Genomic DNA, 20075 nt, shown 5'->3' with positions numbered 1-20075 from the left:
GATTTCACATTTTGTGTGTGCTAGCTGGCTCTAAGGTCACATTGGGCTTTTGCGATATCAAAGTGCTGCATGGAACTGGGTATTTGAAGCTACTTTTATAATCGTGTCCTCTCAAAAGGTTATTGTGAGGTTTGCATCTGCTTCACATGTAATCTTAACAGTGTAGAAGCTCATCGTGCTTCATGATTCCTATACAATATCTTTAGCACTGCCAATGGGTTTGTTGTGTGGCCCAGGGTGCCTTCAATTAGTAGTGCCAGTGTGGCTCAAAGCTTTATTTAGGGAGTTGCAGGTAGTCCCGTAGCAATTAGTGGTTGCCTGGTTTTAACTAGTGTGCAGATATGTCTATGCCATTAGTGAGTTCATTTGTAAATTGGGTTCGTGAGGGGCACTCCGTTTTAAACCTTATTTAGATTGTAATCTAATGGTGCCGCGATTATTAAGGATAGTCACTCCTTGGGGTAAATGTGAGGTTATGATGGGTTGTGGTGCCCACCTAATCGCGCACTGTTCACTTGGTGCTCCGCACCTTATAAGTTTAGATTTTATACGTACTGTGAATCAACTTTTTCATGTGTCAACAATTTAACATTTAATCATATTTTTCATTGTCAACATTTCATATTGTTATTCAACATAATCATAACATCATATTTTCAAACTCAATCTTTGATTCATAAACATTTATATTCCACTTGGTTTCAACATAGTTCAAAATAACATTTCAGCAATTTTCACGATGAAGCCCAATGCATTTCGGCACCATAGTGGCGCCTTCATCAGGGGCAGTTCTGAAAAAGTAAAAAATACATGGTGTAAGTGTCTGGTCTTAAAATTTGAATGGGGGTTCTCTGTTGAATCTGGTGTATTAGTTCACATACCTGAGTGTTTCTGTTATGTGTCGTATGTGTTCGAGGAATCACCTTTATCGACCTAAGTCTGTCAAAATGTAACATAAATGCTGCTTTAGCCGGTAATACCTTAATGGTTACAGTCTAATCGGTCTCTCATGGGTTAGCTACATACCTTGTGATCTTTGCCGTTGCACTCTGTAACAACAAATGTAAACAACCTTAAATCTTGCTATGCTCTCCAAAAGTCTCTCAATGATTGAACCCAAAAAGCAATAAAAAAAATCACCACTTCATACCTTATCTTCTCTTTAACTGGCGTCTAAAGAACCAGAAAAAATAATGATAAGTTACCGTCGACTAGTTTAGTTATTTATGCTACGGCTCTTCTGGATATCATTGTTGTTCCTACCTGTGAGTTCTATTTTATCTCCTTGAACAATCACCGTCCCGCAAATACTTTCATGTCTCTTCCGCTACGGGTTCACTAGTTATATGAACTCCGCAAACTCCGTGAGAGTTGAAAAGTAAAACTAAAAAACGGACTTCCTTAGTCTTCACGATCTAGAGTTATTCAAAGACTGACGCCATCTTTTAATGGTGAAAATATCCTTCACAAAAGCAACCTTAATTTTGTCTAAACGATTTACCGGTAAAACGGAGAGAAAAATAAAAGTTCGTATCACAGAACATAAAAGCCGAATTCGCAATGTAAACTTAACCTCACCGTTAGTACAACACTGGAGTTTAGAGAAACATAGCATCTCGCAACTCAGATTTCTAATCCTAGAACACGTGCCTATAAAGCCAGGGATTAACAACCATCAGAAATTATTACAACAAGAGTTGTTTTGGATTAAATACCTTAATACTATGGTTCCTACAAGCCTCAATGACAAATACGATTTAGCGTGTTACCTTTAGCTAATTGATCTAATTAATATGCGGAGATCTGATTCATGCACAACATTAACACAAATGTATAAAAACCTTTACAAAACACAGCTAAATAACAATGCATATGATTCATAGTGTAAATGCATTTACCAAGGTCTTGTTGTACTTTTATCGAGACATCTGTAATGTGGAAAGTAATCTTGTAATTATTGTGCCACGGAAACAACCCATCCTTGCCACACACATTTGACAAACATTACCCGTAGTCAAAGTAGAACACGCAGGCATAACTACACAGGTAGTAGCAACAAGAACATCTTATTATTCTACGGTTCTCGGTAAATCGTTTAGACAACGTTAAGGTTGCTTTTGTGAAGGATATTTTCACCATTAAAAGATGGCGTCAGTCTTTGAATAACTCTAGATCGTGAAGACTAAGGAAGTCCGTTTTTTAGTTTTACTTTTCAACTCTCACGGAGTTTGCGGAGTTCATATAACTAGTGAACCCGTAGCGGAAGAGACATGAAAGTTTTTGCGGGACGGTGATTGTTCAAGGAGATAAAATAGAACTCACAGGTAGGAACAACAATGATATCCACAAGAGCCGTAGCGTAAATAACTAAACTAGTCGACGGTAACTTATCATTATTTTTTCTGGTTCTTTAGACGCCAGTTAAAGAGAAGATAAGGTATGAAGTGGTGATTTTTTTGATTGCTTTTTGGGTTCAATCATTGAGAGACTTTTGGAGAGCATAGCAGGATTTAAGGTTGTTTACATTTGTTGTTACAGAGTGCAACGGCAAAGATCACGAGGTATGTAGCTAACCCATGAGAGACCGATTAGACTGTAACCATTAAGGTATTACCGGCTAAAGCAGCATTTATGTTTCATTTTGACAGACTTAGGTCGATAGAGGTGATTCCTCGAACACATACGACACATAACAGAAACACTCAGGTATGTGAAGGCGCCACTATGGTGCCGAAATGCATTGGGCTTCATCGTGAAAATTGCTGAAATGTTATTTTGAACTATGTTGAAACCAAGTGGAATTTAAATGTTTATGAATCAAAGATTGTGTTTGAAAATATGATGTTATGATTATGTTGAATAACAATATGAAATGTTGACAATGAAAAATATGATTAAATGTTAAATTGTTGACACATGAAAAAGAGTTGATTCACAGTACGTATAAAATCTAAACTTATAAGGTGCGGAGCACCAAGTGAACAGTGCGCGATTAGGTGGGCACCACAACCCATCATAACCTCACATTAGTGAGTTCATGCCATTTATGTTGGTATTACAAACTAGTATCCTTTGGAAATAGTATTGTGGTCCGTGGCTCTATACCCTTTGTTATTGTGGATCGCAAGATTTCTGTTGACAGACCACTGTGCTCCCTTCACTGGTCTTAGATAGCAGCTGCAGCACAAGTTGTACAAGACTCTGTTGCTTGACAGATTGCACTACATTGCTCTCTGAATTTCCCAAAATGGCTGTCTGTTGCAGCGTTTCTGGGGTTATTACAGTATGTCAATAGACAAGCAAGTGATCCCCTCACTCCCTCGGCCCTCATGCGATATGCTATCCCAAAGCACTGGTTATTTCCACTTATGGCCCCCATTTGATGACATATGTTGAAGAAGCGCAAAAAGTCCAAGCGGGAATATGCCCCTTCCTGACAGTTTCTAACTCTAGAGAGGGTTTGGGGATATTAGTGTGCCACTTGGTCTTGCTTTTAATCTCCATCAGAAACAAGTGTGGTCCAGATGAACCCCGAATTTCCGGGTCCGTCTGTGATGGCGCAGCAAATAGAGGCCTGCAGGGAGACAGTGGTTTGTATTTTCAACAATTTAACAGTTCCTTTTGGGTCCCAAGGAACTGTCGGGGACTCCATTTGGCCTTCAGCTGGCGAGTCTTTCCTCAGTAGAATATGTGCCACATGAACTCATATAAGGTTCGATTCTGGTGCCGGTGCTGTCTACTCGCCCGGCATCACCCTCTGCCCTGGCTCCCTGTGCATCGACACCAGTGCCAATGCTGCTAATGCAATGCAATGCTGCAAATGCAATGCAATGCTGCTAATGCCGTAGAAAGATTTACAGACTGTTATGTTATCTGACTCCAAGAAAAATCCACCTTGACGAGATCTCAGCCGACTCACACCAGAGCACAGCCAATAGGCAATACTTGTGTTTCTGATATTTTGCCCTTACCACGTGATACAGCACAAACTTTTCAGCACTGACTTGGACAATGTCAATTTTGCTGAAGGGGATTGTTATGCCCTCAATATGATGAGGGAAGAGGGATGAAGAACTTTAAGATGCCAGTGACCTAAATACATCTTCAGATACTGACTTTGTATCTCCTCCTAGTCTTGGATCTGAGAAAAGTCTCCTTTGCTGTCATTATGCAAATGCCGGCAAAAGTATTAGACCCACAACTTCCAACTATGAAAGTGAAAATTAATGTTCTGACTGAGGTACTCCAGCCTGGTCAATACCTTACAGAACATCTTTTGCATTTAATGAGGCCCGTGCAGATTCCTTTAAGGGCACTTGGGTGAAACCATGCTCGGGCACACCATTTATAGGCACTAGGCGACCAGGTGTTTCTTATACAATATCCAACTAGAGAAAGTTGGTGGTGCAGGCGTTCAGCAGTAAGGATAATCCCAACACCTTCTCTACCGCTCCACTTGATCGTAAGTCAAAGAAAATTGAAATATTTGACAAGTGGGTCCTCTAAGTTATACATCAGGGTTACTCCCACCCATTTCTCTCCACCTGGCACACCTTCCACCACAATCAGTGCAGCTGACAGAGAATCACCTGTCCATCCTGGCATAGAGAGCGTTCTGGCCTTGGAAGTAAAAACTGGGTGTTATTCCCACTGCTCTCTTGTACCGAAAAAGTATGGACCCGTTTGTCCCGTTTTGCCTCACACCCTCTCAATTACTTTCTGGCGAACAACAAATTCAAGATGCTGACGCTAGCTGAGGTCCTATCTGCCCTAGACCCTGTAGACCGGATGGTAGTGTTGGACCTGAAAGATGCTTATTTCCATATCCCCGTCCTGCTGGCCCACTTGTGTTAAATGGTTCACAGTAGGCCAGGAACATTTTCAGTTCACAGTGCTCCCTTTAGTCCTCACTGGTGCCCCTCAGGTGTTCACACAAGTGATTGCAGTGGATGCAGCAAACCTTTTTAGAGGTCGTGGATTCTAGTCTTCACCCTACCTCAACACCTGGCTGCAGAAGATGGGCTCACCCCAGGCATCTGTCCATCAACTCTAGACAAAGGCGAACCTCCTAACATTGTCAAAGTGCCAAAGTCACACCTGACTCTTCACTGATGCTCCTGTTCATCTGAGCTACTTTGAATACAGTAGGGTTTTGTGCTTTTTCCCCATAAAGCGGGTTGTCATGGACATTTGATCTATGATCAGTGTTTGAGACACTGTCCTGGATCTAGGGGCTGATGATCTGAAGTCTGTTGGGGTTGTTAACCTCCTGCATGTTAAACATACCAGATTGCACATGCAGGCTCTGCTGTGGTACCTCAAGACCCAGCGGGCACAGCACCAAGGAAATCTGTCAGATTCCTTCTAGATTTTGGCAAAGGATCTGCAATGGTGTCTATCTGACCGCAATTAGGTCAGTGGCAGACCTCTCTCACAACCCTGACCAGATTTGGCAGTGGTGACAGATGCATTGCTTCTGGGTTGAGTAAGCCATCTGAGAGAGGTGGAGCGGAGACTCGATTCTACATCAGTTTGTTGGACTTGATGATAATTCTCCTGGTGTTGAAGGCCTTCCTGCCCATCATCAGATAAAAGCTGGTCCAGGTGCTCTCAGACCACACCACCGCTATGTGGAACTGCAACAAAGAGGGCGTGGTGCGTTCTTGGTCCCGGTGTCAAGGAGCTTTTTGCTTATGTAAGTGGCTGGACTGCAAGGAATTTTTCTGGCGGTGAACCACCTGGTGGGTTCTCCTTAGGCTGGGGTGGACAAACTTAGCTGCTGATGTTTGGAAGATCATGAATGGCAGTTACACCTGGAGGTGGAGCAGGGTGTCTTCCATCAGTGATGCGAACCCTGTCTTGATCTTTTTGCCACAGCCTAGAACGCTCCATGTCAACAACACTTATGTGCATAGGAGTTTCCAAGGCAGCTCTCTCTGAGATGCATTCCATTTTGAGTTTAGATCCAGACTCCAGTATGCCTTCCTGCCGCTGCCTCTTCTTCACAAAGTTCTGAGGATGATCAGGAACTGGCGATCCCAAGTCACTCCAGTAGCACTGGATTGTGCCAGGTACTCCTTGGAGTGAGCATCTGTCCTCTGATCAACCTACCACTTCTGGAGAATCATGTGTCAAAGCAGCAGGGCAAGGAACCTGGGACTGCACAGTTTGCATCTTCATGCTTAGAGATTGAGTAGTTTAGTGTGTGGCAGTTGTAGGGAGAATCTGGTGGCTTGTTGCAACCCTTGACACATTCACAGAGTACAAACAAAGTTGTCTGAAGTTTTGTTGTTCGTGTTCCTGGCCCAACAAGGAATTATCTTGGGGAGTGTTAAAGCCTATTTATTGTCTCTTTATATTTTTTGTGTGGTTTCTGTATCAACCTTCTTTTTAAAGCCACCTATTGTGATGAGATTTTTTAAAGATTTACAATATTTGTTTTCACCAACCCTCTTTGGCATTCCACAGTGGGATGTGAACTTAGTTTTCCCTTTTTTGTTGAATTCCCCTTTTGAGACAATTCGCAGTTGTTCCTTAAGGTTTTTTGTCGTTCAAAATGATCCTTCTCATCACCATAACATCTGCTTGGCATGTGAGTGAGCTACATGCTCTTAGTGTCAACCTACTATCTACAACATTCTTCCCAGATAAGTTGGTGTTGAGAACCCGAGCTTCCTTTCCACCAAAAGTAGTTACTTCATTTCATGCTGGGCAAGCTATTACCCTTTTGGCATTCTTCATTGCTAGAACCCCAAGTGGGCACTATGCTTTTATATTGATTGCACAAAAGAACCTCTGGTGGATGATCAGCTATTTGTGGGTTTCTCCTGGACAATGTAGTGCAAGAACGGACAATCCCCTGGTAGATTGTTCTCTCCAGAAAGACCTCATACAAAGTGGAGAAGAATCAGCCTCCAGATGGTCAACAGGCTCATTGCACTAGAGCTAAGGTTGCGCCCACTGCGCTAGCACCTAGAGTACATCTCCGGGACATTTGCCAAGCGGCTAAGTGGGCGTCAATAAATAAGTTTGCGAAGCAGTATTTCCTAAATAGTCGGTTACTTTCAGAGGGGCCTTTTTCCAGCTCATTCCTGCAGACATTGTTGGTCTGACCCAGTTTACATGGGGGTTTGCCGATCTGCTAGGCGTCTGAGGGCACAAACAACCTAAGAAAGCAACTGATGTAGGTGGCGCTTATATGTGGCTTTGCTCATCACTTTAGGTGTGTAACAACATCATCCTAGGTATGATGCCAATTTGCGGTGTGCGGCATCCAGTCTGACGCCTGGGGAATATTGACAGGGTGAGGAATCAGGAATTAGAGGTAAGTGACTTGTTTATTTCTCACAACAGAGCTCATGTTGTGGTTAGTTACTGTTCGTTTGTTTTTAAGATTTTGTTTTCTGTCAAAGAATTGACTTTTAGTAAAGAGTGAATGTTTTTGATTTGTTTAATGTTTTTACTCGTCTAATTATTGCTTTTGTACTATTATAACATAAAATGTCATCTAGGTCCAATGTCCTGATTAATGAAATTAAAGTAAGATGTGGAAATTAATACAGAGCATTCTCTAATTAAAAATTAGAGGCTGAAATCCCCCTATAAATTGTGTGCTGTTAGCAGTGTTTGACATTAATAAGAAATAGTCGCCTTCCTGTACATTTGATACTAATGTTTTTCACCTTTGTTTGCAGTGTAGCGTCTCCTGACTCTTAAGCTGCTGAATGGAAGATGAGCTTGGCATTGCATGAAGTGTTTAGTTGCTGTCGCCATCTTGAAACTGACAAAGCAACTGAAAGAAAGGTCAGAATAATATATCTTTTTTCACAGATGAATCGTAGAGCAAAAGTTAACTAGCCGCAAGTTACTAAATATGTTACTTTTGATATATTTTTGTTTTAGAAAGAAATAGAAAAGTTCCGGCGACTCTTGCGTGATCCTGAAACTGTTCAACATTTGGATCGCAATTCAGACTCTGGAAAGGGGAATCAGCTCAACTGGGATGCTTTGTTCAGGTAAGTACTGTCCAAAAATGCAAGTCCATTTCTTTTGCAACTTGGCTATTTGTTAGTCTTCTCACTTCCTGTATTCTCATCCCAGAAGAGAGGACATAAGAGCTCTTGATAACGTCTAGAAAAGCCAAAGCTATTTGATCTGCATGGTTGATTGAAGATAGCGTTAATGGTTTCTTTAAAACAACCAAAGAAAGTCCAAATTTGTTAAAAGAATAGAATGATTGTTTCAGAACATACCTTTCTACGATCAGCATAGCCTTCATAATTGTAAGAAGTAAAATCTATTTTTTTTGTCTACGAGGCAAATTTAAGAAGCAGGGAGTATGTTAAACTTGTGCAGTAATATTTTGTTTTGCACCATAGCTTTACCTCCTCCTTTTCGAGCCTTACTATTGAGCAGCATTGACGCATGCCATCAATGTAAAGTGAATATTTTGTCTAACTCTAGGTCCTGCCATGAAGCAGTTTAGAACATTAAACTTGTCTTGTTAAAATCATATGGTGCCAATTAAACGTTTGTGTGAAAAATTGAATAGCGGCAGGTTGTAACTATAGTAAAACATAATTCTAATTGAAGGAGAATTGGGACTATAGTAAACATAATTCTCTTTACGTTTTTACAAATTTGTTAACTTAAAAGCAAGTCCATGTTATTTGAAAAGTATACTTTTCCAGCTAAAGCATCATTTTTGTTTAAAGGTTGTCGACACAGAGTAGGCTAGTATTCATCTTTGAAAGAAATTAAATAACTGTTCCTCACTGTGCAAGTATAATCCCACCCCAGGAGGAGTAGCCTTTGTTAGAAAGGTTCCTTCGAAAGACAGATTAAAAGTTTAAGCTAAAATTTCATCTGTCTTTAGCAGGAACTCCCTGTCCCAGAGGTGTCATCATGTTTGTTTTACAAAGAGTACATGTAGAGGCTTTAAGTACGCTTTATAGATAGTCACTTCTTTCCCAGGCAAGAAATGATACAGAAGATTTCATTGGGAAGTAAGACAGTACTTAGAACATTTACATTACTTGCTATGTCAGGATGGTGGTCCTTTTCCCATTGATTGCTTTAGGGCTATAAACAGTGCACTAATTAGAACTAGGCATAGTCACATGTACTGCAAAGCTGTGGATCATTTTACTGAACAATTACTTTGGTGCAAGGACATCTGCGGTGTGATACGAATGATGTATATGTTTCTCAAAATGGGTGGTATGATGCACTCTTATTTATAAGAATGTGATTAAAATCTCTTCTCATTCTATCACCTGATTCTACCCTTAGATATCATGGAGAAATAGTTTGCTAATGTTTTATTCTTTTATGTTTCAGGTCAGTTTTGTAAATGAAACTTAAAAATGTAGAACCATTAAATCATCTTGAATGCAGTAACCTAGTGCCAGACTTACTCATTGCAATATTTGCTTAATTCCAGTTTACCAGTGTTGTACTCTACACCTAATGTGTTTCCCCTCTGGGGATGAAGGTTGTCTTTTCTTCAACAACTGTATTTAGGAGTATTTTGTACTGCAGACGAAGTTCCAGCATTGGGAGCTTGAAAACTCAGGCCAGCTGGTATAAGCTCCACAAGTTCCTTGTTAATCGTGACTGACATTCACGAGTCAATCGACGATTGATGAAAACACAACATTAAAACGACTGGCGCTACCAACGCAGTGTCGTATTTCCTGTGATTGAATGTTACTCCCTGATGATGACCTCGCTATAAAAGCTCATTCATCCCCGGTTGGCATTAATTCTGGGGAAGAAGTTTGAGATCCCTCTCTACATATAAATTAAGTGTACCACTTGTGGATATTCAATATAAGTGACTGAAAAAGAAATACTTGGTCCGGTAGAATAAGAGAAGCAATCCTAAAGATGCACCTTCATCCCCAGAGGGGGAAGATATTAGGTGTAGTGAGTTAGTCAGTCAGTCAGTCAAACACACTTTATTCGAATAATTAAAATCATAAAAGTACACAAAAACACACAATGCAAAGCTCTACTTTACATAAAAAGAATCAATTTTTTTATATAAAACGATGCAGAGTGTAAGTGGGTGAGAGAATTTCATGTAGTGATAAAAACAACGAGAATACAGGCAACAATTAATCATTAGGATATGTAAAAATTCTTGTGTTGGCATTCAGAGCAGTTCATGGCCAGGGACCAACATATCTGCAGAAAAGGTTTTCATTCTACACTCCCAACCGTGCCCTTCGATCGGCCAATCTATGTTTACTAACCACCCCTAAATTCAAATATGCACGTCTGGGAGGTCAATCCATTTCAGTTAAAGCAGCCTCTGCCTGGAATGCTCTTCCCTTTTCCCTCAGAGCCTCGCCAACCATTTCTGTGTTTAAGAAAGATCTCAAGACCCATTTGTTTAATGCCCCTCTCTTATAGTTCATCCAGGTTCTGCTCCAGCACTTATGTTCTCAATCCACTCACCGCGCCAGGATACCCCGTGGTAACAGAGCGCGATATAAAAGTTTTAATAATAATAATAATAATAATAATAATAATAATAATATGTAAAATCAGGCAAAATTAATCAGTAACGAAAATCTCCTGCATTTAAGGCGTACAGCAGCGAATAAAAAACTAGCAATATAGAAAATATCCCTAGCGGAGTTAAGAATTTGCAAATACAAAAGGGCTGGTTTAATTTATAAAAAACCTTTCTCCCTCAGCAATGGAATTAAAAATGTATTTCGAACATCAGAGTAGAAATCAGAAAACATAATAAAATGCATAGTGTCTTGTGATGAAAAGGTATCGCACTGGCAGGGACCTAGATTCACAGGATTGCCCCACCCTGGGGAGGTTCCCAGTGTATTATGGATTAAATTAAATCAAATCTAGTTAAAAGCCAACGATGGAAGGGCTTAGTCACCAGTCGCAAGTAGGGCTCCATGGAGGGTGAGGTTAATGTTAAAAAATGAGCATTAACTAATGGCTTCTTTAACTCTTGTTCTTCCCGTTCCATCATTAAAACATTAAAAAAATTGGATTTTATACATATCTTCCCGCTTAATACATTCTGGGGAGTTGAAGAGATCAATGGGCCCAATTTTTCCAAACATAAATTTGACATAAGCCAGCCACGGCACGCAGCTAGCTTTATCAAGAGAAACACAGTCCCGTAAGATCAAATGATTCAAGGTAATTTCCGGGTTAAGCCAGGTCTGTAGTGAGTGGAAAACAATTTGGACATTCCACATTCTCACAAACTTTACGAGATTTTGGATTTTGTCTAAAAAGTTGTCTTAATTTGTTATGATCTATCATATTTTTTCTTTCCTTCATCTATGTCTATGTAGTAGTGTTTTCTTTGTCACTTGGATTAGATGTGTATTTATATTGTTAATGTTCTGTGTAGGGCAGACAAACAGATCGAGATAAAATGAACACATTTCTGATAAAAACGAGTGTATAAAATAAAATATTAGATTAACTCTCAAATACACTGGATTCAAGTGGATGTTATGTTAAGAAAGCGGATGTGTATTGATGGCCACGTGGGGTCTATACATTTTGTGTGCTATTGTGTAGATCCCTCCCCATATGCTGGCATAATTGGATAATACCCCTTTATTTTTTTGTTTGAATTTGTTTATTGAGTTTTGACATTTCCGGTACATTAAACCAGAATTTCTTTTTTCTAATTACATAAATATACGGACACTTGCAAGGGATGCTTGAATGTCATAGGGGACCTAAGGAAGCCTTCGGGTTGCGATCTACCCCAGGCGTTTCCAACCGGCCACTCTGCACCTTTGGTTTCAATATCACTACCCATTTGGGTTGGACATTGCTTGCTTCCCCACACACAGTGCTCACCTGGAAAAGATGTTTCTGGGAACTGCAGTTCCTACCACTCTGCAGTCAGTATACGGTCATGTGATCAGGGGCAAGGTGCACTCCGACCAGTAGGAGTGGAGCAGGCCTTTCAATGGAGCGGGTGGAGCAGCATCCTGTTGTATAGCGGCATCCGACGAAGGCTGTAGAGCCGAAATGCATTATGCCCAAGTTGTCCAATTAAGGCTTTCCTTGGATTCCCCAGAGTGGCCTCATACTTTTCTTTACTGGAGGAGTCTGTGGTTATATATATATATATATATTTGCAGTGTTTCAGCAAGCAGGTATGCATTGGCATTGGAATTTATACATAGTTGTTACATATCTGTATTACATTCCTGAAGTTACATGCCTATTGTTTCAGTCCGTATTGATCATAAGCTTTCCGCGATACACCTGTGGGCATGTGCCCCTGGCTTGGGAGCTATGTCTGCCTTCGCTATTGTTGAAGGTTGTAATGTAATGTCCCTGTGGAAGGGTTACGCTCCCTACCAAGTGGTACCGATGCCATATCTGTCGGGTTGCATCCCTAACTCAGAACTTTGGTATTTAACTAGGGTGATAATTAGGTGGTCAAAAGGGGTGTGTACAGGTGGGGGGGGGGGGTTTCACTGTTTGATAGTTTGTGGCCAGTGTGGATCATACCCCTTTATGTGGAGATTGTCTAAACTGACCATCACGATTTGATCAGGTGACCTATGATGTCATGTTTTCTTTGGATTTTCCCACTTTAAAAGTGAACAGATACTCCTATTTGGCAAGGAATGTCTTTTAACAATTCATTCTTTGCATTTTTGTTTTGAGTGATGTGTCCTCTGATCTAAAATTCCATTACCTGTGGTATTGTATTAGAGTTACAGTGTGTGTCATACGCCGGATGAAGCATTTGACTCACATTTACAGATAGGTAGCCCAGTAGTCTGTAGTAATGCTATGGATGAAAAAGTGTATCATGTGGCCTGCGTGGATGGTGTTTTTGTCATGTGGGAGGCCCCTATCATGTTTTTCAGTGTATGTGTCTTCGAACTTGAATTAAAAAGAGTAAGAGATGGAATGCAAATTCTTTGGCTTTTAGTGTATAAATTGACAGCAAGCGTGTGGGTGCAGTCTGGCATTTGTTTAAGTGTTTTGTGGGTGAATGGCAAAGTCTGTTCAAACCTTTTTGCAGCATTAGTATAGCTATGCTTGCGTGAAAAGACATTGTGAGAAGACAGTCATGCATGTGGAAACCTACCATTTTAGAGTATCTCTTTTCTGTCACTAGCCATTGCAACACTCAAACCTTTCTCCCATCTCTTTCTCTCCATGTCGTCTTGGCAGCCAGCATATTATCTGTCATCAGGAAGTCATCAGTCCTCCCTTTAATTAGCCATTGCAACACTCAAACCTTTCTCACATCTCTTTCTTTCTCTCCATATCGTCTTGGCAGGCAGCATATTACCTGTCATCAGTAAGTCAAGAGGCCTCCATTTAATTCCTGCAAGCACTCACCTATCTCCTATATTGCCATATTTAACCTCAAAGCTGTATGTTTCTCTCTGCAGCGTGTTCATCGTGCAAGCAAAGTTAAAAGTATATTCTCTAGGCCAGTGGTTCTTAACCTGTGGTCTGTGGACCTCTGTGCATCCATGGCTCCTTCTCCGGGGGCCGCAGATCTCTAGAAAACTAAGCTATAATTACATATTAATAATTTACATACATGGGAAATAAATAGTAAAATTAAAAAGCTATGCAAAGGAATTTGAAATTGGAGGCTAAAAATTAAGTTGGTGTCCTCTGCTTGATTCATGGGAGCAGCGCAAGTACTGCGAACAGAATATAGTATGGGCGATAGGTTGGGCTATTTAAAGCACTGACAAAAAGAGGGTTTGCATTAGGAGCAATAAAATATGTATATGCTAGATTCTAGCATAATTGCTTCATCCTATAGAATTAAACACTGAGTTTAGAAAAGCTCCAACCTTCCTACCCTTTTGATGTTTTTGTTTGTTAATAGAATAAACTATTTTTTATTTGTGTGTTTGTTTGATGTATACTTGTTTCTGCTGCTTTGTGAATTTTTTGATGTTCAAATAGTAGATAGTAGAAAGTGTCAGAACCACTACTTTATGCTATGAGTATTTGGCGTTTTACTGTGAGTAACTTCTTTCCCTTCTGTGATGCTCTCCTTCTAGCTTATAGATGCTACTTTTACATAGTCAATTCAAGGCAGGTACACGCCTATAAAGAAATAATGTTAAAAAATAAATAATTTGAGTTAGTTCAATTGCCTTTTTAGTGTATTAGGATTCATATGTGTGCTTTGATAGGAAGTCCTCTTACTTGATTAGGTGTAGCTGAGTTCGGATTTGGTCACAGAAAATGTGTAATGCAGTTTACGTGAGAGGCCTACTTGTTTGTAAGGAAAGAACGGAAGTTAAGGGTCACACCATACAATTAGCTTGAATGATAGTGCTAAAGATTCCTCCACTTAGCCTTATACTCCCATTCTCTTGAGTAGATAACAAATGTTGGTCTGCTTTGATGCAAGTATGTGCTTCAGATCCCTGATAAAAGCAGTGTTCAGCATTTACTATCCGCAATGTAGCAAGCTAAGTTCCATTCTTCCACTCTTATCCCCACAGCATAAAGCCATTTCTGTTGAGGCAGCATTTCATCCCCATCTAGACTACTGCACCAGCTTTTATGTTGGACTCCTAGCTTGCCAAATCCTATGGCTGCATAGGATCCAAAATGTGTCTGCCTGTTGATGTGTTGTGAAGGGAGAAAAGTACATGTGTCAAGCACATGGGACATTATTCTGGTTAGCAGACTGTAGCAGAATGGCTTTCTGATTCTGTAGATAGTATTCCCATGTGTTAACATCCTTGGTCCAAACTACCTGTAGAGTAAATTCAGGGTACCACCTATTGAGGATGCCAAGAACCTTATATTCGAGATTCCTTCCTATACCTTGAGGTAAACTGAAAGATAGACAGGTCAAATCTTTTATTGTTTCGAGACTCCCCAGCACCGCATCCTAAATAACTTTTTTCAAGAGACAAATGTGAAAGTTACAAAAAATGTATTCAAGATTCAGTGGCTCTTGAAAAAAGATATTGTTTTAACTGAAAATTAAAGTTATCTTGTATCTCCAAAAATTGTTTGCTGGATATTACTCTTGTAACACTGGGTATTGCTATGTACTAGCACAGACAACTCAACAGGTAGAATAAATAGGGGTCTTCTCTATTGAACTAAGGAAACATGATTATTTTCATTGCTAATTGTAACCCCAAAATGGATGTATTGTTGTAGAATTTTTAGAAAGGAAACCTAGCGGAATGGAAAGGTAATACACACATTGCTTGTTTTTAACTAATAGTGAAATATTTGAACATGAATACATTACACTTTCTTCTGAACACTGCTTTGTGTTTGTCTTGCAGGTATCTGCAGAAATACATCCGCAAAGAAACAGATAATTTTAAAACCGCAAAACCAAATGTGTCAGTGTCCACCCAAACTACTCGTCAGAAAAAGCTGCAGGAGATCAGTAGCTTGGTCAAGTATTTCATCCGATGCGCCAATAAAAGTTAGTGTTTTTCATATTAAAATAAAGTTATCTGATGTCCTGACTACTCACTGAAAGCCTGTGACTATGTTGTGGTCATATTAAGTGCATAAATATTTCAGGAGATAATGCATTGTCTTTTGACTGGTGTATTGTGTTGACTAGCCTTGCTGTAACCTTTTTTCCAGTCAGTCAAATAGCTTTATTCTGTTTAAAAATATGAACCATAAAGGACAATCAATACAATATTTACAGTGCACATGAAATCAAATGCTTTCCATAAGTTGATTGAAATATGCACTTGCAGTTAATCCTCCTTCAAACAAATACGGGGAACATAAATATAGACAACAATCAATAAAATTCCTAACACTGAAAATCGTTGAAGAAAGGTCTGAACCTCCTTGATTGTTAAACACATTTGCTACTGAAGTGCAATTAAAAATAGTGTTGTTGCAAATATAAAAAATGTAATTGCTTCAACAGCAAAATTATATAACCGGTCCTAGAAATAGTATAAAAACCACAAAAGAATAACTAATTAAGGTACTTTGTTTGGAAATTACATCACAAGGACACACAGGTAGGGTACTCTTCAGGTCATGTTCTAAAGAAGGGCGACTAATACAGTATTAAGGTAGAATCTTGTTAAAACAAATCTATGTTGTGGTTTAGTGGCTACTGTAATATATTGCTAGATGCCACGATGGGTTAACAGGGGGCATGTCTGATATTGGTCACTTTGTTTTGGTCAGTTGACTCCCTAACATTCATTGGTTGATTGTTTAGTAGTGATTTTAAATCTCTTTTCTTATTCTATGCAGGGTTTCAGGTTCTTCAAAGTACTTTTGTATTCCCATCTCATTGCACATATTCCTAATGTAGGCAAGCCATGGTATTTTGTCTGCTGAATCCAACTTTAGACAATCACATACAATGCCTCCATTTAGAGCAGCAGCCGCCTTAGACCAAATAGAATGCCATAGCAAAAAAGATGAATGTTTAATTTGGTCTTCTATATATAAACCTCAAATTCCTGATGATGAATCGAGGTGGAAGACCTTTTTTTTTTTTTTTTTTAAACTTTCTTTTCCATTTCCATAATACAAAAAGTCATAGCATTCACATATGTAGTCACAACATTCACATAAGTAGTACACTGCCACACCGCAGTAGGTAACTCCACGTTGAATCATACAATGAACATTGACTACATTCGCTGAGATTGTCTCCCCCACCCTCCAACCGGCTTTGCATCAGTAACTGCCTATCTATGTAACCACCCAGACAATGCTTTCCAACCCCACAGTAATCATCCGTAATCTGAGAAGGTCGATTCCCCCCCCCCCTCCAGATGAAATCTACGTAAGAGGTAGAAGAGGTTGACCGAACCGCTAACATTCTTTTGAGGCAACAATTTTCCACAATCGGTAGTATATTTACATTTACGTATCCAAATATTCCTGTTTCCTAACAAGCTGCTGACACACATTTTGCTATATATTAGCTGTCTTCTACTCCAGGGCTTTCATGCCAAGCCTCGCTGTAAAATTACACTGCTGAAGTTGATTTCATGCAGTATAACCTCCTAATTTCTCCGAGATGGCACCAATTGTTCCAATGATATCAGTAGTTATTATCTTTCTCTCATTTAGAAACTGGGGACCAGATCTTGCCTTTGCTGGGCCTAGTATCATAGTGAATGCTTTACTGCTGTTATGTGTCAGCTCTAGATTAACCATAAAAATCCTAAAATTATCCAAGAAACATTGCATTCCGGTCCCTGTACAAGCCATCAGAACTGCATGATCCTACCTCTGGGAAGATCTCTAGCCTTTGTCTCAAGGAATGTTTTGATTATTTATTTATATATAATATATATATATATATATATATATATATATATGTGTATATATATATATATATATATATATATATATATGTGTATACTATACTAGCAGCCCTCCCCAGCGTTGCCTGGGGCAGAAGGGGGCTAGGGGCAGCATTTCAGGCTTCCGTGCACTCCCGGCCCCCGCCCGCCACAACATTGTCTGTGTCCCGGACAATGTCGTGGCGGGCGGGGGCCGGGGCGGGAGTGCACGCAAGCCTGAAATGCTGCCCCCAGAGCCCGAGCCTTACCTCAGCCGCATTTGTTCAGGGCCAACCTCCCGCACCGGCTCCCTCCCACCCCGACATTTCCCGTGTCCCAGAGCCTTACCTGAGCCGCCGCTCCTCCCCGCGCTCCTCACTTCACCGCCGCTCCTCCTCGTCATGACGCACCTGAGCTGCCGCTCCTCCCCGCGCTCCTCACTTCACCGCCGCTCCTTCTCGTCATCACGTACGTTGTGTCCAGCGCTACGTCGCGGCCAGCGCAGCGTCGCGGCCGGCGCTACTTTCAGGGCACTACTTTTTTTTTAAAAGTTATATTTTTAAATTTACGTTTTTTTTAAATTTTCTATAGCCTATGTCCATCTGCACACCCTGAGGATTACAACAATGTATTGTGTGTGTGGATTGGCGCTGTGGTTCCTGAGTTTACCTTGCCAAAAGGTTTGTGTTCTCTCTTTATAATAGTAGTATAGATCTATATATCCTGCCTTACACCTCTGTATCTTGAAAGAATAGTTCAGTACATTCTCCATTCTTTCCTTACCAAATGCTTGCTGTGATGTCTGTGTACATTTGCCAATGAGAGCCTACAGCTTAGCACTACTTATACAATCAAAGGCACTCGATAGATCCATAAACGAAGAGTATATAGATAATTTTTTAGCCACAGAGTACTTTTTTCATTTGAAGATTTAAGTTTAAACATTGTGACTTGGTACCAAAAGCCATATTGAACATCACATATGATATTTTTGTCTTCAGCCCACTTTTCCAAGAGTGACACCAGAATTCTCCCAGCAATCTTTAACACTAAATCAACAAGGAACTAGTTTCTGATCCTGGTACCTTTTTAAAAAAAAATATAGAGCTACAACTGGTTGGCTCCAGGTGGACAGCAGGCCCTTACTCCTCACACCATTGAGACCCAAGAAGGGAGTCCACAAATCTAAACGTAAACATATCTAGAGGAACCCCATCTGGGCCTATTGCTTTCCCGTTTCTGTTGCTTTTAATAGCATTGGTAACTTCCACTAGCTGAAAATCCATGAGGTCTGATCTTACCAATGGTCACACATTCCATCTTCGAGAGCGTAGTATTCTCCTCTTTTGTAGAGGGTGACTAAATAAAGGGAAAGTTATGAACCCATTCTGTTACAGGAATTAAGGTTTGAATAATGTGGGCTATAGACTGAAAAGGGGAGCTTTGATGACTCTCCAAAACGCTGTGTTATTCCTATGTTTGCTACCGTCTGGTAACGCCTCCCAAGCCTTGTTTCTAATATCTTTTTCCTGTTTAACAAGAGCATTTTTATAGAAAAGCCTACAGCTTTTCACAAATTCAGCATTTCATAGGGTATTAGTAAGTGCCTTTTTAAAAACACAATGCCCCTTTGTGTAGGCCCTGTTAAACTACTCGTATTTTTGATTGGCCTTTAGATGTATGTCTTATAAGTAAGTGTTGCTTGAATTTTATTTGAAACTATACCATAGAACTGTATTATTAGATCAGTTTCTGCTCTTTCATCTAGGCAGAAGCCCTAAAGTGCCTTATTTTCATTTATAATAGTCTCTAGGAATGATTCGGTAGCTATTTACATTTTACTGCAAGGCCTGTTTCGCATCCCTACCTCTATGCCTTGACTCTTGACTTAACTTTAGTATCTTCTCCCTCCCACAGGCTGTAAGGATTGTGGTCACTCCTACACCTTGGGTGAAACAGAAAGCCACATATGTTCATCTTAAAATGTTCAGTTACAAGAATGTAATTAATGACACTAGTGGTGCATTTTCCCACAAATGCAGAGGATAAAGGATAGGATGTCATCATAAACATTGCGTCTAAAGAGTCGGATATTTCCCCTCTGCATTTGTCAAACCATAGACCTCCTTCGCTAGTAACTTGCATGTGTGCTTTTTAAAATTCCCTAACCAGACAATATAAAAATCTCCTCCCAAGAAGATGTATGACAAAATTCAAAACGTTTTCTAGGGCCAAAACGACATTCATTCTAGTGTAGTCAAATAAGTTGTTAGAATAATTGATAATTAAGAGCTTCCAACCTCAAATAACATGAACTAATAAAACTGAGCAGACAAATGTTTATTTGTCAGAATCCCTGGAAGGGTAGTGGATAATCATGATGGCTAAACCTTCCTTCACCTTCGGTTGGAATTCAGTTTGTGCAAAATGATGAATAATCATCCACATAGAAGGGGCTCAAGGCCCATGGTTCTTGAAGGCATAAGGTTGGTATAATTCTGGGTGCAACCTACCCAATCAGGCTTACAGAGTTGAAACCAGCAACGTTCCAACACAAAGCCTTTCCATTTTCCTCCTTACCTACTCTACTGCCAGTGCTAGGTGTGACTAAATCAGTTACCCGAAGGGTGGATTCACTGCCTACGGGGCTAGATAAAGAATAATTGCCATTTTCTGTTAGAATTTCTACAAGTAGTCTTTTTTTAATAAATTTTATGTTGAAATTGACTGACCTATTACATTTCTTCATTTGCAATTAATACTGTAGTTTGAATTTAGCAA

General features: G+C 40.0%; 1 protein-coding gene across 1 annotated transcript in view; it reads left to right on the top strand.

Moving 5' to 3' along the window:
* The window catches only part of ATM (ATM serine/threonine kinase), a 1399724-nt gene that overhangs the window by 36468 nt on the left and 1343181 nt on the right, over nt 1-20075 (top strand). Inside the window, exons 2-4 of the mRNA XM_086935231.1 lie at nt 7695-7803; nt 7903-8015; nt 15300-15445. Of these exons, the coding sequence (XP_086791357.1) occupies nt 7732-7803; nt 7903-8015; nt 15300-15445 (331 nt within the window). The 5' untranslated portion in view covers nt 7695-7731. The remainder of the gene's footprint in view (nt 1-7694; nt 7804-7902; nt 8016-15299; nt 15446-20075) is intronic.

Source organism: Lissotriton vulgaris, chromosome 8, assembly GCF_964263255.1.
Source record: "Lissotriton vulgaris chromosome 8, aLisVul1.2, whole genome shotgun sequence".
Taxonomy (NCBI): Eukaryota; Metazoa; Chordata; class Amphibia; order Caudata; family Salamandridae; genus Lissotriton; species Lissotriton vulgaris.
This window is presented reverse-complemented; position numbering and strand designations above follow the sequence as displayed.